General features: G+C 55.4%; 1 protein-coding gene across 3 annotated transcripts; it reads left to right on the top strand.

The window, feature by feature from the left end:
- The first annotated feature begins 9,876 nt into the window (after positions 1-9,876).
- RRP1 (ribosomal RNA processing 1) lies at positions 9,877-25,559 on the top strand. Of its 3 annotated transcripts, XM_033232625.1 has the most exons (14): positions 9,908-10,132; positions 11,725-11,807; positions 12,943-13,000; positions 13,742-13,827; positions 16,249-16,310; positions 18,904-19,033; positions 19,112-19,176; positions 19,399-19,592; positions 20,985-21,061; positions 21,895-22,058; positions 22,364-22,383; positions 23,759-23,872; positions 24,984-25,266; positions 25,308-25,559. In XM_033232625.1, exons 1-13 carry the CDS (start codon positions 10,000-10,002, stop codon positions 25,244-25,246), a joined length of 1,449 nt encoding a protein of 482 aa, XP_033088516.1. In that variant the 5' UTR covers positions 9,908-9,999; the 3' UTR covers positions 25,247-25,266; positions 25,308-25,559. The 3 variants fall into 3 exon arrangements, with proteins under 3 accessions (XP_033088515.1, XP_033088516.1, XP_033088517.1); XM_033232624.1 differs by having other exon boundaries at positions 9,877-10,132; positions 24,984-25,559; XM_033232626.1 differs by having other exon boundaries at positions 21,895-21,992; positions 24,984-25,559.
- The last annotated feature ends 511 nt before the right edge of the window (positions 25,560-26,070 follow it).

The following is a 26,070-nucleotide window of genomic DNA, read 5'->3' on the forward strand; positions in this document are numbered from 1 at the left end:
ACCGTGGCGCCTGTGGCCCCTCCCAGAAGCAACTCAGTGCAAGAGGACAGCTTCCCATGGTTTCATCTCTGACTCACTCGGCCAGCAGCAAGCACCCATTGCCTAGCCACCCCAACCCCTTCCCCCAAACTACCTTTGAAAAACCCTAACCCTCAGGCCTGCGATGAGATTGATTTGAGTAATCACTCCATCTCCCTTGTGGCATGGCCAGCCTCACATCAATTCACTTTTTTTTTTTTTTTTCTGAGACAGAGTCTCCCTCTGTCTCCCAGGCTGGAGTGCAGTGGCGCAATCTTGGCTCACTGCAACTTCCGCCTCCCAGGCTCAAGCGATTCTCCTGCCTCAGTCTCCCGAGTAGCTGGGATTACAGGCATGCATCACCACGCCCAGCTAATTTTTGTATTTTTAGTAGAGACGAGGTTTCACCATGTTGGTCAGGCTGGTCTCAAACTCCTGACCTCAGGTGATGAACCCCCCTCGACCTCCCAAAGTGCTGAGATTAAAGGCGTGAGCCACCACACCCAGCAATTAATTTTCTTTACTGCAATGCCATCGCCTTTGTACAGCAGGCTGGACGAACCTGTTGAGCAGTTCCACCTCGGCCTCCCAAAGTGCAGGGATTACAGGCATGAGCCATCACGCCCAACCGTACTGACTTTTACCTCCCATTCTTTGATGCCAGAGTTTTTCATTTTACTGAAGGCAAGGGAAAAAGACCAAATACCTTGTCTCCCCACTTAGAGAATGAAACAGAAAAAAATTATGAATATTTCTTATCTGGGAGGAAAGTGAACACTTTTTTTTTTTTTTTTAAGACAGAGTCTTGCTGCGTTGCCCAGGCTGGAGTGCAATGGTGCGATCTTGGCTCACTGCAAGCTCCCCCTCCCGGGTTCACGCCATTCTCCAGCCTCAGCCTCCCAAGTAGCTGGCACTACAGGGGCCCGCCACCTCGCCCGGCTATTTTTTTGTATTTTTAATAGAGACGAGGTTTCACCATGTTAACCAGGATGGTGTCGATCTCCTGACCTCGTGATCTGCCTGCCTTGGCCTCCCAAAGTGCTGGGATTACAGGCATGAGCCACCGAGTCCGGCCTTCTTTTGTTGTTGTTGTTATTGTTGTTGAGATGGAGTTTCACTCTTGTCGCCCAGGGTGGAATGCAGTGGCAAGATCTCGGCTCACTGCAGCTTCCGCCTTCTGCATTCAAGCAATTCTCCTGCCTCAGCTTCCTGAGTAGCTGGGATTACAGGCGCCTGCCACGACATCCAGCTAATTTTTGTATTTTTAGTAGAGACGGGTTTTCACCATGTTGGTGTTGGCCAGGCTGGTCTCGAACTCCTGACTTTGTGATCTACCCACCTTGGCCTCCCAAAGTGCTGGGATTACAGGCGTGAGCCAATACGTCTGGCCGAAAGCAAACCCTTTTAAGTTGTCAGGCCCTGAGAGAAATTAAAATAAGACAGCAATCACATGCTGTTTCTCCTAGAGCTGTGTCTCTATCTCTGGAAACTGGTTCCTCTCACCACAAGTAGCTTGAAATGAACCTAATGATGCTGCACACAGGACGCTGTAATCCATACAATGGATAGCCAATCACTAATCAATATTATTTCTGTAAACCAATGAGAATTCCTGATAGACAACTTTGTATCAGCCTGCTCCTTATCCCCCTTTTGCCTTTAAAAACCTGCTTGTCGGCCGGGCATGGTGGCTCACACCTGTAATCCCAGCACTTTGGGAGGCCAAAGCAGATGGATCACCTGAGGTCAGGAGTTTGAGACCGGCCTGGCCAACATGATGGAACCCCGTTTCTACTAAAAAATACAAAAAAAAAAAAAAAAAATTGGCCGGGCGCGGTGGCTAAAGCCTGTAATCCCACCACTTTGGGAGGCCGAGACGGGCGGATCACGAGGTCAGGAGGTCGAGACCATCCTGGCTAACCCGGTGAAACCCCGTCTCTACTAAAAAATACAAAAAAATTAGCCGGGCGAGGTGGTGGGTGCCTGTAGTCCCAGCTACTCGGGAGGCTGAGGCAGGAGAATGGCGTGAACCCGGCAGGCGGAGCTTGCAGTGAGCTGAGATCCGGCCACTGCACTCCAGCCTGGGCGACAGAGCCAGACTCCATCTCAAAAAAAAAAAAAAAAAAAAAATTTAGCTGAGCATGGTGTCAGGTGCCTATAATCCCACTTGGGAGGCTGAGGCAGGAGAATCATATGAACTTGGGAGGCGGTTGCAGTGAGCTGAGATTGTACCATTGTACTCCAGCCTGGGCGACAGAAGTGAAACTCCGTTTCAAACAAACAAAACCCTGCTGTAACGAAGGTCAAAAGCAGCACTCCCAAGACAACATGGAAGTGTCCTGCTGTCCTCAACGTTAGCCCATGCACAGTCTCTACACCAATTCTGCCTCAGAAGGAAGAACTTCAACAAGGAAGAAAGGATGGAAGGACTGACAAGACCTGGGGCCGCCTCAGAGACGTTGAACATCACTTACATTTGAAATCTACATTCAGCAGGATCAAAGTTTGAAACTTAAACTATTTCAGAATCTCACTTTCGAAATCTTGGATTTCCCTGGGGTCAGTAGAACCTAAGTTTGTTTGATTGCTTGATTTTTCTTCTGTGTGCCTTCTTCCTTAGCATGCTGATCCAGGTTTCTTGGGGTTTTTTGGGCTTCCTGTTAACACTCGTAAGCAGGTGACTCATACACCTGTTCCTGGTTCCAATCAGTTGTTTGTGTTTCCATTATGCAAGAGTTTCATGGGAATTTGTTGTTAATTAAATTCTAGACATCAGAGGGTCTCAGCCCAAGCAATAGGTGATGGGGGCTGTGGACCCCATCCCAGCCCCCTGTTCATGAACCTGCAGGCGGTGCTGCGGGGAGCTCTGCCTGGTGCGAAAACTGCTGACACGGTGGGCTAAGGAGGTGAAAACCCCTCTGCTGCAGGATGTCCCAGCGGGCCTCAGGTCCTTCCTGTTTGCTGAGCTTGTGGTTCAGCTGCCTTTCTTTCCCACTGTAAGCCCTGCCTTCTTCCAAGAGCTGCCAGTAGATGCAAACCCTGCAGATTTCTACTCAAGTTGCGACATGGCATTGTGAATTCCAGTACTCTCACATTTCTATTTGAGGATTTCGCAAAAGCCAGTGGCTTCCAAGGAGAAAGGCCTGAGACCGGGCGTGAACTATTCACCCTTGCATCTGGCTGTGCACCTTACTCATGCATCCCTCTCAGACGTCTACGTTTGCTGTTAAGGAGCCCCTACTGCAAGTAGGCAAGCATGGGGAGAAAAGAAAGAAAAAGAGGGAAGACCAGGCGCGGTGGCTCACGCCTGTAATCCCAGCACTTTAGGAGGCCGAGACGGGCGAATCATGAGGTCAGGAGATCGAGACCATCCTGGCTAACACGGTGAAATACCGTCTCAACTAAAAATACAAAAAAAATTAGCCAGGCGTGCTGGCGGGCGCCTGTAGTCCCAGCTACTCAGGAGGCTGAGGCAGGAGAATGGCGTGAACCCGGGAGGCGGAGCTTGCAGTGAGCCGAGATCGCGCCACTCACTCCAGCCTGGGCGACAGAGCAAGACTCCGTCTCAAAAAAAAAAAAAAAAAAAAAAGAGAAAAAAAGAAAAAAGAAAAAGAGGGAAACAACCGGTAAGCCGGGGAGGGAGGCCCGTGGGGCACTTGCCTGTCGGCCCCAACACAAGGAAAACTGCTCAGAACCCAGGTCGTCAGCAGCATTCGAAACACACAAGAGCAAGATGCAGGAGTCGCATCAAACTCACCCTGCGTGGGCACCCGGACAGACAAGTCAGTCAGCGGTGGGTGTGCAGTGCGCTGCGGGCTATGTCATAGCGATGTGGTGCCCAACACCTCACTGTGTGACTAAGTCCCACTGTAGGATGACTCAGCAGGAGCAGACCAGAAACTGGGTAAGCTTCTAAGAGCATGGCCTGCTTGACACTGTTACAGGAAAGGGGTCCCGATCTGGACCCCAAGAAAGGGTTCTTGGATCTCTCGCAAGAAAGAATTCAGGGCAAGTCCACAGAGTAAAGTGAAAGCAAGTTTATTAGGGAAGTAGAGGAATAAGAGAATGGCTATTCCGTAGAGCAGCCCTGAGGGCTGCTGGTTGCCCATTTTTCTGGTTATTTCTTGATGATATTCTAAACAAGGGGTGGATTATTCACACCTCCCCTGTTTAGACCATAGGGGGTAACCTCCTGATGTTGCCATGGCATTTGTAAACTGTCATGGTGCTGGTGGGAGTGTAGCAGTGAGGATGACCCAGAGGTCACTCTCATGGCCATTTTGGTTTTGGTGCGTTTTAGCTGGCTCCTTTACTGCAAACTGTTTTATCAGCAAGGTCTTTATGGCCTGTAGTTTGTACGGACCTCCTCTCATCCTGTGACTAAGAAGGCCTTAGCCGTCTAGGAATGCAGCCCAGTAGGTCTCAGCCTCATTTTACCCAGCTCCTATTCAAGATGGAGTCGCTCTGGTTCAAACACCTCTGAACATGTTCATGCCTTGTTTGACCCACAGTAGATAAACCTGAGGCTAAGCCCTTGATTGATAATTCTTGAGAGCATATCACCAATCAGGAAAATGAATAGTGGTGGCCAGGCACGGTGGCTCATGCCTATAATCCCAGCACTTTGGGGGACCAAGGTGAGAGAGTCACTTAAGCCCAGGAGTTCAAGACCAGACTGGGCAAAGTAATGAGACCCCATCAGTGATGGTTAATACTGAGTTTCCCAAAGTACTGATCCCAGGTGTGTCTGTAAGCGTGTTGCCAAAGGAGATTAGCACTGGAGTCAGTGGACTGGGGAAGGCGGACCCACCCTCAATCTGGGTGGGCACCATCTAATCAGCTGCCAGCATGCCTGGAATAGAAAGCAGGCAGAAAAATGTAAAAAGATGAGACTGGCCTAGCCTCCCAGCCTACATCTTTCTCCCGTGTGGATGCTTCCTGCCCTCGAACATCGGACTCTTTACGTTCTTCAGTTTTAGGACTCAGACTGGCTCTCCTTGCTCCTCAGTTTGCAAACAGCCTACTGTGGGACCTTGTGATCGTGTGAGTTAATACTTAATAAACTCCCCTTTATATATATCTCTCTACAAAAATAAAAAATTAGCCAGCTGAAGTGATGCACACCTGTGGTCCCAGCTATTCAGAAGGCTGGGGTGGGAGGATCACTTGAGCCCTGGAGGTCGAGGCTGCAGTGAGCTGTGATTGCAACACTGCACTCCAGCCTGGGAGATAGAATGAGACCTTGTCTCTTAAAAATATAAAATAAAATAAAATAGAATAAAATAAACAGTAGTGAGACATTTCAGGCCATTTAAAAATTTGAAATTATGGTCTTTAATATTCATTAAAAACTAGGTCATGTTTTCTTGTTTCCACCTCTACCCCAACGGAAAAAGAGAAAATACAGTGAAAAAGAGGTTTAAACTAGTTTTTCTTCAGGTTGAGCCCTAGTGTGACTTTCAGTCAGAAATGGGTTATACTGTGGCCAGGCGTGATGGCTCATGCCTGTAATCTCAGCACTGTGGGAGGCTGAGGTGGGCTGATCACTTGAGGTCAGGAGTTCAAGACCAGCCCTGGCAACATGGCAAAACCCTGTCTCTACTGAAAATGCAAAATTAGCCAGGTGTGGTGGTGGGCGCCTGTAGTCGCAGCTACTCGGGAGGCCGAGGCAGGAGACACTTGAACTCGGGAGGTGGAGGTTGCAGTGAGCTGAGATCGCGCTATTGCACTTCAGCCTGGGTGACAGAGCAAGACTGTGTCTCAAAAAAAAAAGTAGGGGGGAGGTGCTTACATCGGAGAGTGTTTTTGTTTCTGCCTTCAAAGGTCATGCCAGGAGAAGATATATGTATATTTTTTTGAGACAGAGTCTCGCTCTGTTGCCCAGGCTGCAGTGCAGTGGCACGATCTCAGCTCACTGCAAGCTCTGCCTCCTGGGTTCACGCCATTTTCCTGCCTCAGCCTCCCGAGTAGCTGGGACTACAAGCATCCGCCACCACGCCTGGCTAATTTTTTGTGTATTTTATTTTATTTATTATATTTTATTTTATTTTATTTTTGAGATGGAGTCTCACTCTGTCGCCCAGGCTGGAGTGCAGTGGCACAATCTCAGCTCACCGCAAGCTCCGCGTCCTGGGTTCATGCCATTTTCCTGCCTCAGCCTCCTGAGTAGCTGGGACCACAGGCGCCCGCCACCACAACCACCTATTTTTTTGTATTTTTAGTATAGACGGGGTTTCACTGTGTTAGCCAGGATGGTCTCGATCTCCTGACCTTGTGATCCACCCGCCTCGGCCTCCCAAAGTGCTGGGATTACAGGCATGAGCCACCACGCCCGGCTATTTTTTTTTTTCTTCTTCTTTTGAGACAGAGTCTCGCTCTGTCACCCAGGCTGGAGTGCAGTGATGCGATCTCAGCTCACTGCAAGCTCTGCCTCCCGGGTTCACACCATTCTCCTGCCTCAGCCTCCCAAGTAGCTGGTATTATAGGCATAAGCCACCACGCCCAGCCCGAGAAGAGATTTTTTTTTTTTTTTTTGAGATGGAGTCTCGCTCTGTTGCCCAGGCTGGAGTGCAGTGGCCGGATCTCAGCTCACTGCAAGCTCTGCCTCCCGGGTTTATGCCATTCTCCTGCCTCAGCCTCCAGAGTAGCTGGGACCACAGGCGCCCGCCACCTCGCCCGGCTGGTTTTTTGTATTTTCTAGTAGAGACGGGGTTTCACCGTGTTAGCCAGAATGGTCTCGATCTCCTGACCTCGTGATCCGCCCGTCTCGGCCTCCCAAAGTGCTGGGATTACAGGCTTGAGCCACCGCGCCCGGCCGAGAAAATATTTTTTAAGTCACTTTACTCTATTTCCAAATCTTAGTCTTCCATTTTTTAGAAACCACCTGCCATGTCCTTTCCGTCTGAAGCCTGGCATCTCGAGCCTGGTGTGAAGGCGCAATCTCTAATGAACAACTTCACCCTCCTAGTGCAGCTCAGTCCCTCTGACCCTGTTCTCAGCAGCGGGGCGTGACATACCCGCTGTGCACCTGATATACCCACTGTGTGCGCAACATACCCACTGTGTGTGTGCGACATACCCACTGTGCGTGTGACATACCCACTGTGCGCAAGACATATCCACTGTGCGCGAGACATACCCACTGTGCACCTGACACCCACTGTGCGCGCGACATACCCACTGTGTGCACGTGACATACCCACTGTGTGCGTGCGACATACCCACTGTGTGTGAGTCATACCCACTGTGTGTGCGACACACCCACTGTGTGCGCGTGACGTACCCACTGTGTGCGTGACATACCCACTGTGCATGTGACATACCCACTGTGCGCAAGACATACCCACTGTGCACCTGGCACCCACTGTGTGTGCGACATATTCACTGTGCGTGCAACATACACACTGTGCGTGCAACATACACACTGTGCGTGAGTCATACCCACTGTGTGCGTGCGACATACCCACTGTGCGCAAGACATACCCACTGTGCACCTGACACCCACTGTGCACGTGATATATCCACTGTGCGTGCAACATACCCACTGTGTGTGTGACATATCCACTGTGTGCGCGACATACCCACTGTGCGTGCAACATACCCACTGTGCGTGAGTCATACCCACTGTGGGCGTGCAACATACCCACTGTGGGCGTGCGACATACCCACTGTGCATGCGACATACCCACTGTGTGCGAGATATACACGCTGTGCGCAACATGCCCGCTGTGCACCACATACCTGCTGTGTGCGAGACATAACCACTGTGCGCGTGACATATCCACTGTGCGCACGACATACCTACTGTGTGAGACATACCCACTGTGCGCACGACATACCCACTCTGCGTGACATACCCGCTGTGTGCGAGACATACTCACTGTGTGAGTGCAGGGCCTCTTCTCTTTCGTGCTTGTCCCCCAGAAAGTCATGTCCGCTGGAACCTCAGAATGTGGCCTTAATTTGGAAAATGGGTCTTTCCAGACATGGTTAGTTTTTTTTTTTTTTTTTTGAGACGGAGTCTTGCTCTGTCGCCCAGGCTGGAGTGCAGTGGCTGGATCTCAGCTCACTGCAAGGTCCGCCTCCCGGGTTTACGCCATTCTCCTGCCTCAGCCTCCCCAGTAGCTGGGACTGCAGGCGCCAGCCACCTCGCCCGGCTAGCTTTTTGTATTTTTCAGTAGAGACGGGGTTTCACCGTGTTAGCCAGGATGGTCTCAAACTCCTGACCTCGTGATCCGCCCGTCTCGGCCTCCCAAAGTGCTGGGATTACAGGCTTGAGCCACTGCGCCCGGCCCAGACATGGTTAGTTAACATGAGGTCATGCTAGATTAAGACAGACCTAAGTCCGCTGACTGGCATCCTCATAATAAGAGGAGAGGCTGGCCGGGCGTGGTTGCTCATGCCTGTAATCCCAGCACTTTGGGGAGACTGAGGCAGGCGGATCACATGAGTTCAGGAGTTCGAGATCAGCCTGGCCAACATGGTGAAATCCCATCTCTACTAAAAACACAAAAATCAGCCAGAAATTGCTTGAATCCTGGAGGTGGAGGTTGCAGTGAGCTGAGATCATGCCACTGCACTCCAGCCTGGGCAACAGAGTGAAACTCTGTCTCAACAACAGCAACAAAAACAACAACAAAGGAAAAAAAGGAGAGGCCACAGAGACGGGAAGAACCCTTGTGAAGACAGACACAGGGAGGGGTCACGAGAAGATGGAGACAGAGTCCGGGGAGATGAGGCCGGGAGCACTGGGACCCGCCAGAAGCTGGAGGCGGCAGGAAGAACCCTCCCCTGGAGCCTTCAGAGGGAACGTGTTTCTGCGGACGCCTTGGTCTCGGCCTTCTGGCCTCCAGAGCTGTGAGAGAATCGACTTCTGTCATTTAAAGCCACAGGAAATGGACACGTCTTCCTTGTAGGTCGCACAGTATATATTTTCTTTTTTTCAGGTGGGGAGACGGGGTCTTGTCCTGTTGCTTAGGCTGGAGTGCAATGGCATGATCTCAGCTCACTGCAGCCTGGAGCTCCCGGCCTAAAGCAATCCTCCCACCTCAGTCCCCATCCCCTCCCACCCAGTGGCTGGGACCACAGGCACACACCCACCAAACTCGGCCACTTTTTGTATTTTTTTTGGAGAGACAGGGTTTCGCCATGTTGTCCAGGCCAATATATATTTTCCAGCACAGAAACAAAAATTCTGTGCTGGAAAAGACCTGTATTCCTGCCTGTAGACTCCACGATTGTTAACAGTTTGCTTTGGTTGCTTATCTGCATACACATGTGCGTGATTTACTTTTTTGCAGAATGAACTGCAGACATCATGACACGTCACCTTTACCAAATAATTCAACAGTTATTTCTAAAATTAAAGAACGTTTTTCTGCTTCAGGGGATGGCAAACTATGGTCCTAGGCCAAATCCAGCCTCCCCCTGGGTTTAAAAATAAAGTTTAAAGCTGAGAGTGGTGGCGCCCGTGGTCCCAGCTCCTCTGGAGGCTGAGGCTGGAGGATCCCTGGAGCCCGCGAGGCTGAGGCTGTCGTGAGTCGAGATCGCGTCACTGCACTCCAGCGTGGGCGACAGAGCGAGACCCTGTCTCAGGATAAAAATACAAGTGGGCTTATGAATAAAATAAGATTGAAAAACAACAGATCTCTGCCTCACAACCCCGGCCAACCGCAGCCCCAGCGAGGCGGAGGCGGAGGCGCAGGCGCAGGCGCAGGCGCAGGCGCAGGCGCAGGCGCGCGCTCGACGGTTCCGCGCCTGCGCACAGGCAGGGAGCGCGCGCCCCCTCGGCAGCCTCCGGGGGCTGCAGTTGCGCGGCTCGGCCACTGCGCGGCGGTGACGTGCGCCTGGGGAGGTGTCGCGGGCTGTGACGTCACGCCGCGCGCCGGGACCAGGAGGAGGCGGGCGCGGGCGCGGGCGGTGCGTGCTCTGTGTGCTGGGTACGAGGAGACCCCGAGACTGGGGGTCTCGGCCGCCGCCGTCATGGTTTCGCGCTTGCAGCTCCCGCCTGAGATCCAGCTGGCTCAGCGCCTGGCGGGGAATGATCAGGTGACCCGGGACCGGGCGGTGAGGAAGCTCCGGAAATACATCGTCGCCAGGACTCAGCGGGCCGCAGGTTGGTGGGGGGTGTGGGCGGCTGGCGTCTCGGGGGCCGGCTGGGCTGGGGCGGGTGTGGGCTGTGGCGGCCGGGGCTGGGGGACCTCGGAGTCCTATGGAACCTCCACGTGGCCGGGCAGGCGGGGCCCGTGGGCCTGTTCCTGCTGCTACCGGTCCGCGGTCCCCGCGGCCGCTTTGCCTCGTGGTGCGGTGACTTCTGGTCCCTCTGCGAGGACGCTCCTCCCCAGCCCCTCTGACTCCTTTCCTAGCTCAGACGTCCCCTCCCTCAAGTAGACGAGGTACTCCTGCTGCCCTGCTGTTTAGGCACCCAGTATTTTTCCCTCGTGGCAGCATTTCCCGCTGTTAGCAGTTTTCTGTTTGCGTAATTATTGGGTTGTTTTCCGATTTCCACTCAGGGTATCTCTCTGAGGGCCGAAAATCTACTTCTTGTTCGTGGTACCTGGTGGTTCTCCGAGCGTGGTCTCCCATCAGCAGTAGCATCCCCTGGACATTTGTTAGAAATGCAGATTCTATGCCCGGCGCAGTGGCCCAAGCTGGTAATCCCAGCCTCTCGGGATGCCGAGGTGGGAGGATCGCAAGAGCCCAGGAATCCAGCCTGGGCAACATAGCAAGACTCCATTTCCATTACAAAAGAAAAGAAAGAAATGCAAGTTGTAGGTCCTAGCCCCGCCAAATCAGGACTAGCATCTGCTTTATGAAGCTGTTCGAGTGATACCGCTCCCCACACTCAGCTTGAGAACCACTGCTGCGGGAACGGCTTGCCAGACATAGGACTTAAGTGAATGTCAACTGAGTAATGTTTTAAATTAAACTTTTTTTAAAATTTTTCTGAGTGAGACAGACCTCACTGTCATCCAGGGTGGAGGAGTGCTTTGGCACCATTATGGCTCATGGCAGCCTCTACCTCCCAGGCTCAAGTGAGCCTCCCATCTCAGCCTCCCCAGTAACTAGGACTACGGGGGGCGCTGTGCCACCAGGCCAGCTAAGTTTAGTATTTTTTGTACAAATTGGGGTATTCCTATGTTGCCCAGGCTGGTCTTGAACTCCTGGCTTCAAGTGATCCCGCCTCAGCACTCAATTCCAAAGTGCTGGGAGTACAGGCATGAGCCACTGCACCTGGCCTGAGTAATTTCTGTTTCTCTCCCTAGCTAGTCTGAATGCCTGAGTTCACTTTCTTCTTTTTGATATTTGAGATATGTTACAGAAAAGTGCAGAAACGCTCAGTGTAATGCTGGATGAATTATTGCCAACAGATTATCCTGTGTGGCCAGTGATCAGTTTGGGAAACGGTGGAGGTTCGCAATTTTGAATTTCCAAAATGGAGTACGGTGCCTGATACCTTGTAGATTATCAGTCAGTTTTACTGAGTGCGCGAAGTGGTAGTTACCTGGAAGAGCCCCACAGCCACAGGCACAGCAGGTTCTGGGTTAGAAGGATTGTTTGAAGGGGAGGGCCAGATTTTGCCCCCCCAGTTGCCTTTACAGTAAGTGGGACTTTGGTCTCATTCAGGCAGTCACGTTTCTGTGGCTTCCTTCCTGGCACTGGAAGGTGCGGGGTTCATTTGGTCCAAATGTTGCTGTTTTGCTGCAGGTGTTTTTACTCACGACGAGCTGCTGAAGGTGTGGAAAGGACTGTTCTATTGCATGTGGATGCAGGACAAGCCGCTCCTCCAGGTGAGTGGAGTGAGCAGCAGAGAAGGTGCAGAAGCAGCAGGGGAGGATGGATGGGCATCTGGTCGACCCAGTTTTTTTTTTCTTAAGACGGAGTTTCACTCTTGTTGCCCAGGCTGGAGTGCACTGGCGCAATCTCAGCTCACTGTAACCTCCGCCTTCCGGTTTCAAGCAATTCTCCTGCCTCAGCCTCCCGAGTAGCTGGGATTACAGGCGCCCGCCACCATGCCCCGCTAATTTTTTGTATTTTTAGTAGAGACGGAGTTTCATCATGTTGGCCAGGCTGGTCTTGAACTCCTGACCTCGTGATCCGTCCGCCTTGGCCTCCCAAAGTGCTGGGATTACAGGTGTGAGCCACCGCGCCTGGCCTAGTCCACCCCATTTTAATATGGCCAGAGACCGTGAGGAGCTCGTATAGCCTTGATGCTTGGTTCTACATGGCTGGTGGGTGTGGGCCTTTGGTTCGGTGAGTTTTACACTTGCTGAGGTCGTTTATGTGATTGACTGAGTCGTGCACCATAGCCGCACTGGCATATGGGTGAAAACTGGGTTTTGTGTTTGTCCTGGGTTGCAAACAACTGCTGAAATAGTGGAAACCAAGGGGCAGAATTCAAGTCTCCTGAGATAAGGACTTCTCCCGCTAGCCCTTTTCAAACATTGTTTCTCAAATTGTGACTTTTGTGCTCTCCAGAATCTCGTGGGTGGTGAAGATACTTAGTTAAATTCAAGGGGAGGCTATGAAATGTCTCTTAGCAAGTGCCCTGGGCCATGCGTGGTGCAGTGATGTAGGTAGATAGTGAATGATCTATGGGGTCTCACAGCCCTCCTTCTCCTGATGGTTAGGGGGCTGTGAGTCCCAAGGCTCCCTTCTGCTCTCCCACGTCCCTCTTTAACCATGACTCTGTGGCTTTAGCACAGCCCCTGTCAGGAGGGCAGTGCCTGCCATGGTTGTGTGAGAGGCTGTTGACCCCGGATGTAGAGGGGTCTTTTGCAGCAGGGGTGAAACCTCCAGTCCACTGAGCTGAGACCCCCTGGAAGCCGACTCTGTGATGAGTGAATGAGTGGGTGGTTGTGTGTGTGTCATTGTGAGAGCCTGGTGCTTTAGTGGCTGAGGGCGTTTTTGTTGTTTCCTGCACAGGAAGAATTAGGAAGGACCATTTCCCAGCTCGTTCATGCTTTTCAGACCACGGAGGCGCGTGAGTATGCTCTGTCATAGTTGGGTACATTTGTAGACGTCAGAACCTCTGAGCATCAGAGCCACCAGACACAGGAGGGTTTGTGTTCTCAAATCCAGAGGAAGGAATGCCTAAGAGCGAGAGAGCGCCAGCTGGTGTCTGTGGGTGCTCAGCATGTGTGAAATGCTGGTGTAAGTGTTCAGCATGGATTAGCTCATTTACCCAAAACACTCATTTTGAGTCTAATGGGCTCATATCTTACATTTTAAAAATAAAATGAAAAGCCAGGGTAATGTCACCAAGAGATTTGACTGAATTCCGCCTGATGGTCGTGAGGTTCCTGTAGTTGATTTTTTTTTTTCATTTTTGTGGAGAACGGGGTCTCGCTGTATTACCCAGGCAGGTCTCGAACTCCTGGGCTCAAGCTATCCTCCCGCCTCTGCCTCCCTGAGAGCTGGGATTACAGGCGTGAGCCACCACGCCCGGCCCCTGCAGTTGATTTTCTAACTCCTGTGTTCTCTGGTGACCGGAGTTGAGAAGTTCTTACCCTGCCTGTCTGTGGGACTCACTTGAGGAGCCTCTAAAAATTCTGATGTCCAGATCCTGGTCCAGCAAAACCCAGTTCTAGGGGTAGGGCCTGGGCATCAGCATTTTATTTATTATTTATAATAAGTAAAGAAAGGTTCCTCCGTGTTCTCATCTCACTTCCCAGAGTGGCTTCGTGCTCCTCAGTCGTTCTCTTCTGGCTTATTCCTCCTCCAGAGCACCTGTTCCTTCAGGCCTTCTGGCAGACCATGAATCGCGAGTGGACGGGCATCGACAGGCTGCGCCTGGATAAGTTCTACATGGTGAGGCAGCCGCCAGGGCGCCGGCGGCGGGGGCAGCGTGGGTCTCAGTGCCCGGCCGAGCAGAGACAGGCAGCGCCTGGGCAGGGAGGCGACCTGAGACAGTGCGACCCTGAAGCCGGGGTGGGAGGTGGAGCCGAGGCTCTGGGCGGTCCCTGCCCAGGGCTCTGCAGCATTGTCGGTCTCTGAGGGTCATTGAATGGGCGAGGAATCCGACCCCTAAAACACCACACAAACTTTTGGTTCAGAGAAGGAAAGTGACGATTGCCCTCCTGGGGAGAGTCGACGGTGACACTGTTGTTACTTTGCCGAGGAGGCCGTGAGTTTGGAGGCACAGACTCCAGAGCTGTGGTCGGGCCCTCGCGGGAGCCCTGGAGTGCCTGCGAGGCTGGGATGGCTGGGTCACAGTGCGGGACTTCCTTTCCCTCCTCCCGCATTGCACCCCCATTCAGGGTGCTGATTTGCCCTGAGAATGCTGGGGAACACTGGGGTTTAGAAGTGCAGTGTGTTGCTGCCCGGACCTGCTTCTCTCCTTCCCTGCTTCCCTCTTGTTGAACCGTGAGGTCTCGTTACTGAGGTGGTGGTCATTGTAACCTTAGAGCAGATCTGAGATATAGGGACATTGTCACTTGTAGGAGTCAGTCACCCAATGGGAACGCTGAAAGGGGCCATGTCTGGGCCTCACTGAGGACAGATGTTGATCTGCCATTCTGGCTTCAGTGTCCAGCTCAGATTCGGGCCAGGGTTGTACGGACAGTGTACGTACCAGTGATTCTAGAATTGGAGACCAGGGTGGGAAAAACCCGGAGCTCAGGAAGGAAGGAGGCTCCAGGGCAGGCCAGGAGCCCGGCCATGCACTTGACAGAGTGCAGACTCTTAGGACAGCGGGGCTCTGCAGGGAGCCCGGCCATGCACTTGACAGAGTGCAGACTCTTGGGGCAGCGGGGCTCTGCAGGGAACCCGGCCATGCACTTGACAGAGTGCAGACTCTTGGGGGCAGCAGAGCTCTGCAGGGAGCCCGGCCATGCACTTGGCAGAGTGCAGACTCTTGGGGACCGTGGGGCTCTGCAGGGAGCCCGGCCATGCACTTCACAGAGTGCAGACTCTTAGGGGCCGCGGGGCTCTGCAGGGAGCCCGGCCATGCACTTGACAGAGTGCAGACTCTTGGGGACCGCGGGGCTCTGCAGGGAGCCCGGCCATGCACCTGACAGTGCAGACTCTTAGGGACCGCGGGGCTCTGCAGGGAGGCCGGCCATGCACTTGACAGAGTGCAGACTCTTAGGGGCCGCGGGGCTCTGCAGGGAGGCCGGCCATGCACTTGACAGAGTGTAGACTCTTAGGGACCGCGGGGCTCTGCAGGGAGCCCGGCCGTGCACTTGACAGAGTGCAGACTCTTGGGGACCGCGGGGCTCTGCAGGGAGGCCGGCCGTGCACTTGACAGAGTGCAGACTCTTAGGGGCCGCGGGGCTCTGCAGGGAGGCCGGCCATGCACTTGACAGAGTGCAGACTCTTAGGGGCAGCGGGGCTCTGCAGGGAGGCCGCCCCACTGGTTTGCTGAGATGCAGCTGCTGGGTGCTTGGATGGATGCGTTCTGCTTTCCATGGCTCGTTTCCCGGCCCCTTGTGTGACTGAGTCTGGCAGCACAGCCTTGTGTCAGGGCCGGCCTCCGTGGCACTGCAGGGTGGCGTGGAGGATAGGCCTCCCGTGTCTGCAAGAGCAGGGTCCTGGCTGCTGGGCTGTGCTCTTGTCATCGGGGCTCCTGGGGGTCTGCGTGTCCTCTGCTGCTATTGACTGCGGCTCAGACCTCACTGTGGTCGTGTAGGCGTGCTGGGTCAGTAGCCTAAAGCGGGGACAACTGCAGAAGGGTGTTGAGTCCCATGGAGGGAAATAGCATTGGGGGGCAGATCTGGAGCTTCATTCACGGGTGAGGCTTGGCGGGAGCGCCCTCACTGCGTAGCGGACCACAGAGGAAGTGAGCTGTGTTCTCCCACTGGGGAGAGCCTGGTGAGGACCAGCCGTGTTTCCGACCCGGTTTTGCGGAGGGCTCCGCTGCCCGTGGGGGTAGCTGTGCCTCTTTCCTGGTTCTCCCTTATGAATCGGACCGTCCGTTTCAGCCCCGGCTTATGCACTGGAGTCACAGGACTGTTCCCTGTTCCCTCCCACCCCCCGTGTGCCTGCCTCCAGCCAGCTGGGGCCTTGGAGCTGGGGAGCGGGGCGGGTTCTCAGCCCGGGATTCCGAGGGCATGGTGTTGTATCCTCCAGCGTCTGTCTGTCAGCAGCTCTGGGGCCGGCTGTGTGCCTGGGGCCAGCAGAGGTGACCGCGGCTGTGGCTTTATCCTGCAGCGGCTCATGGTGCATGGGGAAGGGTGGTCTGGTGAAGCAGGGCTGGGCTTCTGCTAACACGAACCTCCTTCTGTGTCTAAGCTCATGAGGATGGTCCTGAACGAGTCCTTGAAGGTTCTGAAGATGCGAGGCTGGGAAGAAAGGTGGGTGCGCGGCGGGCCTGCTGTGGGGGGATGCTGCTCTCAGGGATCACAGTCATGTGTTTGTCGTTGGATTCTTTGTCATAAGGAGATGTCAGCCTTTACATTCAAGCGTGCCCCTAGTTGTGCTTAGAGATAAGATATTTTTTAAAGTAAAAATTAGTTGGTGTGTTTGTGGAAATGATGCCATTTATCCTCAGGCTTGGAGGCCAGTTCTCACTGGGAGTCAGGAGGGAGTTTTTTAATGAAAGGGTGTCCAGCTGAGGAGCTGCTTAGAAAAACACGGCATGTTCCGCTCCGTTAGCAATGCTTTTTGTTTTTTTGAAATAGGTCTCACTGTTGCCTAGGCTGGAGTGCAGTGGCGTGATCTTGGCTCAACTACAGCCTTGACCTGGGCTCAAGTGATCCTCCTGCCTCAGCCGCCCAGCTGGCTGGGACTGCAGATGTGCATCACCAGGCCCACGTAATTTTTGTATTTTTGGTAGAGATTAGTTCTGTCCTGTTGCCCAGGCTGGTCTCAAACTCTTGGGCTCAAGCAGTCTGCCTGCCTAGGCCTCCCAAAGTTGTAATCAATTTTAATTGCTCCTAATTCTAAAATTATGTAAATTGGCCCGGTGCGGTGGCTCACGCCTGTAATCCCAGCACTTTGGGAGGCCGAGGCAGGCAGATCACTAGGTCAAGAGATCAAAACCATCCTGGCCACCACAGTGAAACCCTGTCTCTACTAAAAATACAAAAATTAGATAAATACATAAAGAAGAATCAGTAGGCTGGTTATGGTGGGGCGAGGGGATCGCTTGAGCCCAGGAGTTTGAGGCTGCAGTGCTCCATGACTGAGCCACTGCACTGTAGCCTAGAGTGAGATTCTGGGTTTTATCTTGTTTTGTTTTGTTTTTTTTAAAAAAGAGGCCGGGCGCGGTGGCTCAAGCCTGTAATCCCAGCACTCTGGGAGGCCGAGACGGGCGGATCACGAGGTCAGGAGATCAAGACCATCCTGGCTCACACGGTGAAACCCCGTCTCTACTAAAAATACAAAAAACTAGCCAGGCGAGGTGGTGGGCGCCTGTAGTCCCAGCTACTTGGGAGGCTGAGGCAGGAGAATGGCGTGAACCCGGGAGGCGGAGCTTACAGTGAGCTGAGATCCTGCCACTGCACTCCAGCCTGGGCGACAAAGAGCCAGACTCTATCTCAAATAAATAAATAAGGAAGGGAGGGAGGAAGGGAGGGAGGGAAGGAGGGAGGGAAGGAGGGGGGAGGGAAGGAGGGGGGAGGGAGGGAGGGAGGAAGGAAGGAAGGAAGGAAGGAAGGAAGGAAGGAAGGAAGGAAGAAAGGAAGAAAGGAAGGAAGGAATGAATTGGACTGTGGTTGCCTGAGTTTCTCCAGCTTTGAGTTTGCATGGGTGATTAGGGCAGTGGTGCCTCTGGTTTGGAGGGATTTTCATTCTTGAGTTCCTCTGGCAGGACTCTGATGCCGGGAGTCTCTTACTCATTCTAGGCCTTAGCATTGTGGATTACCCCATAGGGGTCTCATGACTTAAGCTGAATTAAATGGTAAAGGGATGATTTTTGTTAACTATTTTTGGCTTATTACTCCAAGAGTATTTTTCCTCCCTGTAACTGAGAATTCAGTACCGGAATCATTTGGAAGACCGTGGTGGCTTCTCCCAGTGCCCGGGGCCCCAGTGCTGACAGTGGGGTCCACTTTTCCTGCCCTCTTGGATCTCCTGCAGGCGTAACTGGGCTGTCATTAATATCCATGGCATTGTCCCTGGCCTGGAAGTCGGTCCCTTGCACCTGTGTGTCTTCCTCTTGGTCTCAGCACCTGTTCTTGCCTCTGTCTCCTTTTTCCTGAGCCTTAGAGAGCATCACTTCTCCTTTCCATCACCAGTGATTCTCCAGCCTTGCTGAGGAGCTTCCTAAATCACACAGGTTACAAATCCGAGTTAGGCAGTGCGTTACTGAGCACCCCAGGAGGTCCGGATGCGTCTAGATGCTACAGGTTATTCTCTGGGGCTGTCTCGTCTTCGGATCCGGGCCTGTGATGCCATCAAACCTGCCTGCCAGGGAGAGCTCTGGTGCACATCACAGATGGCATGCGCCGTGTGGCAGGGCCTGGGAAGCCAGAAGGTGGCTCATGGTCCTGGGCCTCTTTCTGGGCCTCCATTTTCCTTTCTGTGTCTGTGCCGTCCTGACGTGTCTTCCCCAGCGGTACCCAGTGGAGACAGTGGAGAGGAGCACCAGGCAGGGTGTCTCGTCTCAGCCAAGACTTTCTCTCTGGTAGCAGTTTTGAGGACAGAGGGAAGGCCTATCTGAATGTTTACATGTGTTGTATTTTGTAGCTAACATGCAAACTCAGGCCATATGTTCTGGTTCTGGTGATGGTCACTTCACTCTCTGATTGCAAGACTGCTTTGTGCTGGAATAGCCCCAGGATCGTTGATCTTCACCTGCATGGAGTTCGGGCCGGCCTGTTTGCAGACAGTGGCGCCTGCCCGCACTTAGGTTTCCATCCGAGCGTGTAACTGCCGGAGAGTGGGGGCACGGCTGTCTTGGGGCTTGCCGAGGCTGCCTGTCATATTTGCTTTTCCTTTCCTCAGACAGATCGAGGAGCTGCTAGAGCTGCTAACGAGCGAGATCCTGCACCCCAGCAGCCAGGCCCCCCACGGGGTGAAGAGCCACTTCATTGAGATCTTCCTGGAGGAGCTGACCAAAGTGGGCGCTGAGGAGGTGAGGCTGGGCTCCGACGGGGCGGTGGAGCTGGGCATTTGTGGACGAGGGACTGAGCTCCGCTGGCTTTCCCCATAGCTTACGGCAGACCAGAACCTGAAGTTCATCGACCCCTTCTGCAGAATCGCCGCCCGGACCAAGGAGTAAGTGGTAGGCGGCCTGGTTGGACCTGACTCCTTCACTGAGTTCTTCCGTGGGGCTGCCGTTTTGGGGGGCTGCTCCCTCCAGGGAAGAATCTGTCGCAGAGTGGCCGCTGGCCATGCGGGTGGGCGGGGGCTGGAGGGGAGGCCGCAGGGCAGTCGGCGGCTTCTGCTTGGGAATCCAGCATAACGGGCCTGCTCGCTGGCCTCTGCCCCGCCCCTCAGTTCCCTGGTTTTGAACAACATCACTCGAGGCATCTTTGAGACCATCGTGGAGCAGGCCCCGCTTGCCATTGAAGACCTCCTGAATGAACTGGACGCACAGGATGGGGAGGCGGCGTCAGACAGTGAGGAGTCCTCCGAGGGCGGTGAGCGCGGAGATGCGCTGTCCCAGGAGAGGTCTGAAAAGCCGCCTGCAGGTGGGGGTCACGGCACGCCCGGCTCCTCCTTGGGGCCTGTCCTGGGCCGAGCCAGTGTGGTCTCCTGCTGGGTTGCTCCCACCAGCTTCCGCCTGGTCCCCTTGTCTCTGCCGCTCCCCACAGTCCATCCTCAGCATAGAAGCCAGAGTGACCTCTGTGGGCACCAAGGACACGTGTCGTCTCCCCTCAAGCCCCCCAGCCTCTGGTGTGCCCCACGCCCTCTCCAGACCCCTGGGCTCCGCAGTCTAACCCAGCACGCCTCTGGCTCAGTTGGCTCCCTGGACTCGTTCCTGCCTTGGTGCTGAATCTCCCTGTCCCTCCCACCATCGGTCCCCCATCACTCTCTGGGGCTGGACTCTCAGCCTCCTGGCCTCTCCAGACCCGCAGGCAGTCCTCCCCATGGCGTCACTCTGGCACGGGATGTGAACCACTTGCTCCTCACGTTCCTCGTTCCTGGCCCGTCTCGCCAGAGGACAGCAAGCTCGGTCCATACTGACCGTGGCAGGGTTCAGGCCTGAGACCTCAGGGCACCTGGCTGCTGGGGAGTAGACCCGCTCCTCACTGCCTGCCAGAGGCCTCTGGGGGCAGCCGCGGGGTCCAGCCTGGCCCGTTTCTGGTTCGATGCTGCCCTCGTTGTCCGAGCCTGCTGGGTGGTCTGAGCTGAGTGTGGCATCCTGGTGGTGTGGAGGGTGTGTCTTCGACCATGCCCAGGACCCCCGTGTGCCCTGACTCAGTGCTGTGGCCGCTGTGGCCCTTGGCTTACTCATCAGAAGACCCCTCCCCACCGCCCCCAGCACTTGGCCCGGCCACCCTATGTGTGTCTCCCTGGTCCCTGCCTTGCCCTTCTCTCTCAGTAGCCGAGGCTCCCGGCAGGTCCTCCAGTGCCTGCTGCTGGCCCCTGGCTGCCACCTCCAGAGCAGACCCTTGTCACATGCTGCCCCACAGCTGCCTGTTGCCCAGAAACCTTTCTTCTGCAGACAGTGCCGTCAAAGCCCCAAATGCCCAGCCTAGCTTGAGCGCCTGACTGAAACGTCAACTCCCACAGCTTCTGTTCCAGGCCACCTTGAGGCTGGACTGAGCTACCCCTCCTCACTTCCGGAACGTTTGACATGGACTTTGTTGCCCGAGATACCAGCTTGTAGTCAGCCACTCAGGGCTGTATAGGCACCTGTGCCCTGGGACGTCTTTTTTCCTTTCCAGGCCTGGGGTGGCACCTCTTGTCCTGTCCATACGAGATTGGAGGTCACATGGCACCTAGTATCTGCCTTGAGCTGCGGGCCTATGCCCACGCTCTGACCAGGGTGCACGGAGCGGGCTCTCCGTTCCTGGGTGTTTGGGGCTGGCACATGTTGGGAACAGGTCTTTGAGTTCACAGGGTCCCTTTTGTTGCAGGCTCTGTCAGCAGGGCTGAACCTGAGGCTGGTGAGCAGACAGGTGACGACAGGGACAGTGGTGGCCCTGTCCTCCAGGTGGGTGCCCTGGGCTCGTGGCTGCACCCTCAGCCTTTGCCCTGCTTTGCTGCCACTGGCCCTGGAAGAGGAGGGGGGTGTTAGGAGGGAGGATGGCAGCCGTCGGCATGAAGAGTCACCCAGACGGGTTAGCTTTGAAGGCAGGATGGGTGCTCTGACCCTGCCCCCTGCAGGCGAGTGGGGTCATTAAGAGTGGGGCTGGGGCCCGGGATGGTGGGCTCAGAGGCAGACCTGCATTGTCCAGGGCTGGCCTCACCTCATGCTGGCCTCTTGCCTCACGCATGGGCAGCCCCCCAGATTTCCTGCGGCCCCTTCGTTGGGTTGCTGGGCTGGAATGAAATGGCATGTGCCAGCGGCTGGCCTGTGGGTCCCAGCAAGGAGTCCACTCAGCCAGTGGGGTCTGATTTCAGGCAAATTGGAAACTGAAATGTTTTAAGTTTTAAATATGATTATGTGCAGACTTAATAAAATATGGCCTTCTTGGGTTAAAATCGATCAAATTAACTTACTTTATTCGTGCGTGTCTGTGTGTGGCTTCTAGAGTTGTAAAGCTGCAGGCAGGCTCCTGGCAGGCGTGTGCCCCGCAGTGTGCGTCTCGCAGAGTGTGCCTGGCAGTGCGTGCCCCACAGTGCGCCGCAGCATGTGTGGTGCCCGCTGTGCTGTAGAGTGGCAGGGCTGCAGGACCCTCAGTGAGGGTGGGCTGTGTTCTTGTGAGTCGAGTGAAGAACCTGCAAGTTAAGACCAAGTGCCCTCTGGGTCTCAGGGGTTCCACGTTCTCGGAGCATGCAGAGGGTGACTGACCTTGGCTCTGTGACGTCTGTCTTTTGACACAGTTTGACTACGAGGCAGTTGCTAACAGACTGTTTGAAATGGCCAGCCGCCAGAGCACCCCGTCTCAGAACAGGAAGCGTCTCTACAAAGTGGTCCGGAAGTGGGTGTCTGAGGGTCTGCGTCTGCCCTGCTGCCCTTGGAGCCGCCCTTTGCTCCTCAGATTGGGGTGCCTTCGCCTTGCCCTGGTCCTTCCGCAGCCCCTGGGGTGGTCCCCACTAGGACCCTGAGACCCCTGCACAGCCCCTGGGGTTCCCCGGCTAGGACCCTGAGACCCCTGCACAGCCCCTGGGGTTCCCCGGCTAGGACCCTGAGACCCCTGCACGGCCCCTGGGGTGGTCCCCGCTAGGACCCTGAGACCCCTGCACAGCCCCTGGGGTTCCCCGCTAGGACCCTGCAGCCCCTCTAGCTGGAGCTTCCTCCTCCTGCGGAAGCCACAGCCGTGGTAAGTGGCCGTCTGTCTTGCTCTTTCAGGCTGCAGGACCTGGCAGGAGGTGAGGACCGGCCGGGCACTGACAGTGGCACCGCCTTGGAGGTGGAGCTCCGTCCTCCTGGGAGTGGATTGCTTCCAGGGGCCTCATAGCACGTGGAGTCTCTGCAGAGAGGCCTGGTGGTGTTTCTGGGGGACAGGGAGGCAGGGTTCAGGGTTCCACAGCTCTCGTTTCTATGGGTTTTGCTGAGTGATTCTCAGACTTGAGTGTCCATTGGAGTCCCCCAGAGCCTGAGAGACGGTGCCGGCCACAGGGGCTCCCAAGCACTGACCGCGGTGCTGCTGCTGGTCTGTTGTGCAGCACACGTCTGTTTCTGGCAGCGTGTGGCGGATGGAACTGGCATAGGTTATCGGAAGGAGCGTTTCCTAGGGGGGTTGATGGTAAGAGATGTAAGCGTTTCCCCCGGTGCTTCCTTAAGAAAAGTTTCAGAGCTGCAGCTCAGTTGGAAGGATTTCATAGGGGATGCCTGCATGTCCCTCTGGCTCCACAATCAGCACTTCTTGTCTTGTGTTAAGCTCCTCTCTCCGAGCACCACACCCCCTGCATCCACCAGCCGGCGTGTCATGAGTTAAAGTCCAGGGTTTGTTTTCTTTTTTTAGTTTTTGAGACAGTGTCTTGCTCTGTTGCCTAGGATGGAGAGCAGTGGTGTGATGACAGCTCACTGCAGCCTGAATCTGGGCACAAGCGATCCTCCGACCTCAGCCTCCCAGTCGCTGGGACCACAGGCGCGTGCCACACGCCGGCTCATTGTTTTAGTTTTTGTAGAGACAGGGTTTCGCCGTGTTGCCAGGCTGGTGGTGTGGGGTTTTTAGGACAGCACGCACCAGTGAGGTGCATGAGGTCTGTGTGTGTCTGGCAGGTTTTGATGCCCAAAGTTCCCTTGTGCCGCCAGCATAGGCATTTTTAGGCTGTAGACTTTGGTGTACACGTTGAGTGTTTCTAATCTGAAACCCCAAATCCAAAATGCTGCCAAGTCCAAAACTGAGTGCTGACAGGAAGCTCCAGGGAAATGCTCATCGGAACGTTTTGGATTTGGGATTTTCAGATTAGGGATGCTGAACTAGTGAATATGGCAGCAGACATTCCAAAACAATCTGGCATCCAAAGCACTGCTGGTCCCAAGCATGTCGGTTCATGGATACTCTGCCTGTGTCCTAGATGCTCCAGGAACTGGCTTTTCCAAATGGGCTTGGGTCTGAGCTGGTTCATTTCAGCTGTGGGGGTGGCACTGAACACATTGCCCTGAGTATTACAACAGGGCACTTTCTCACACACATTGTCGGGAGGTGGTGCTGGCCGGGGCCTGCTGGAAGCAGCGAGCCTCAAACCAAAAGCCCCCATACCCCCAGAGCCCCCTGACTTCTGCCCTGGTTCTCAGGCATCTTCCCTGAGGACGAGATCCCGGAGAAGGCCTGCAGGCGTCTGCTTGAAGGGAGGCGGCAGAAGAAGACGAAGAAGCAGAAGCGTCTGCTCAGGTTGCAGCACGAGAGAGGTAGGACTAGCTGGTGTGTTAGTCATGGAGCTGGCGTCCTCACCTGCTTGCTTGTCCCCGGGATGGGGGTCACCTACAGTGTCTACCCCTGAAGCATGAGTGCCAAGTCCTCCATCCTGGGTGCCTGCTATCCACATGTCCCAGAAATGCCCTGTCCTCGGCATCCCTCCTGTAGACCTCTCCTCGCCACCCCTACCTGCCATCCTTGTCTGCAGCTCCCCCCAGCTGTGTGCGCTGCCCTCCCTCCCGATGTGGAGACGATCCTCCTGGCTGGGCTGCCTCCTCCCATGCCTTTGTCTTAGATCCAAGCCCTGTCCCCTCCTCTCCCGCACCCTCAGAGATTCCTGAGCCTCTCCACTTCTGTCCTTGATTTCAGGGCCTGTCTTCCCTCTTGGGCCTCTGGCCACATGAGTGTGGTTGGCATGTGTCGCCCTCATCAGGGGCAACCCAGGGCGTGGAGCTGCCTACCTGCAGTGGAGGGGGTTGCGCACAGTGCCGGGCAGGGCACGGGGCCCATGGCAGGAATAGGGTGCATAGGAGGGAGACAGTGGCTTTGCCCCACACTGGGAAGCCTTCCCTGTTACTCTCTCCATGCTAAACCGGCCCTAGGGCCTAGGGATTCACCCCTTCCCTTGCCCAGAGCCCCGTGCCACTGAGGCCCATCCGTCTCATTTCCCATGGGGCAGTGGCCCCTCTGCCGCCGGCCCTTGGCCTGGTCCCTGCACCCGCACCAGACACCGTCTGTGTGGCTCTCTGTGCGCAGCAAGTTTTGTGAACACTGTCGGCCCTGGCGTTCAGGGCCTGGCACTGCCCAGCATCCTTCTTCCGCCTCCCCTTCTACCTTGAGCCCAGTCCTGCCTACTCTGTGCCTTTGCTCCCGGGTCTCGCATCCCTGTCCTACGCTGGTCCTCCCGAGGTCAGCCCTCGCTGGGGTCCCAGGCCGTGTGGGTAGAGCTTGGCCCCCACACTGGACACGGGATGCGTCTGGCTGGCTGGCGTGGCCATGTTGTCCTCCCAGGTCCGTGGTGCCGGCGTCCTCAGCCCGAGCTGAGTGAGTGGAAGGAGCCCATGCTGGCATTCTCTGGCTCATGGGGTCTTGCTGTTTTGTCAGGGAAAGGTGAGAAGGAGCCCCCGACCTGGGGCATGGAGAGGAAGAGGAGCAAGAGGAGGGGTGTGGGGGCTGACCCCAAGGCGCGGGCAGAGGCTGGTGAGCAGCCAGGCACAGCTGAGCGGGCCCTGCTCCGAGATCAGCCCAGGGGCCGTGGCCAGAGAGGAGCTCGCCAGAGAAGGAGGACACCCCGGCAGCCGGCCGGTGCCCGAGCAAAGGCAGCCAATGTCCAGGAGCCGGAGAAGAAGAAGAAACGCAGGGAGTGACGTGGCCGGGCCCAGGACAGGCAGGGAGGGAGGCCAGGCCGCCCTTGCACCAAGGGGTGAGGCTGCCTGGGCTGTTCTTGGACTCAGGACCGCAGCTCCAGAACTCCCGTGCCAGGCAGGAGGGAAGGGCGGCACTGGAGAGGTGGGCCTGTCGTTAGGGGCCAGCGTCCCAGGAGCTGGACTTTTCCCAGAGCCTCCGCCTGTGGCTGTGATGATCTTGGGTCAAAAGGTCAAAGTCTGAAGACTGGCAGGACTGGCCGCCCCCACTGTGGGGGTTCAGAAAATAAAATGCCGCGCGGCCCTTGCCGGGGAAGCGTCGCTTCTGGTGTGTCCTGCGGACGTGTGGGAGGTGGCAGCCGCCAGCCTCTGAGCAGTGTGGTGGTTTATATTCATGTTTGTGGAAAAATCTTGGAAGACATTTCTCCTTTCACAGAGCCACCCAGCTGTTAACAGGGCTGTCTGGACGGGGCTTTTTGCTTCCCCCAGTCTGGGGTCGAGTTGTACAGTGAATTCAGCTCCAGTAAGGCCCGGATTGTCCAGGGTGAGCGTGTGTGATGGGAAGGCCTGACTCCTGCAAGAGGCTCGTCCCTGGAGGCAGGAGCGCACCCGCCATCCTGGGTACCCGTGGGTCCGCAGGCTGCGCGCCCCATCCCCTCCGCCGGGTCACACTCCTCATCCTCCCTGTCCCTCTCCCCTGCACGCCTGCAGGAGCCTGTGAGGGAGGTGGCAAGTCCCCACTGTGGCGATGGAGACCTGTCAGTAGCCCAGGGCTAGCCACCTGCTCGAAACAAGGGTGCATCTGCTGCCAGTGCTGTGTCCACAGC

Source organism: Trachypithecus francoisi, unplaced genomic scaffold (assembly GCF_009764315.1).
Source record: "Trachypithecus francoisi isolate TF-2019V2 unplaced genomic scaffold, Tfra_2.0 Lachesis_group14, whole genome shotgun sequence".
NCBI classification, from domain to species: Eukaryota; Metazoa; Chordata; class Mammalia; order Primates; family Cercopithecidae; genus Trachypithecus; species Trachypithecus francoisi.

Bases quoted from the DNA above. Each gene is read 5' to 3' on its own strand.
- RRP1 (XM_033232624.1), top strand. From the start codon at position 10,000: ATGGTTTCGCGCTTGCAGCTCCCGCCTGAGATCCAGCTGGCTCAGCGC. The intron at 10,133-11,724 runs GTTGGTGGGGGG...GTTTTGCTGCAG, and splicing joins CAGGACTCAGCGGGCCGCAG to GTGTTTTTACTCACGACGAG. The intron at 11,808-12,942 runs GTGAGTGGAGTG...TTTCCTGCACAG, and splicing joins AGGACAAGCCGCTCCTCCAG to GAAGAATTAGGAAGGACCAT.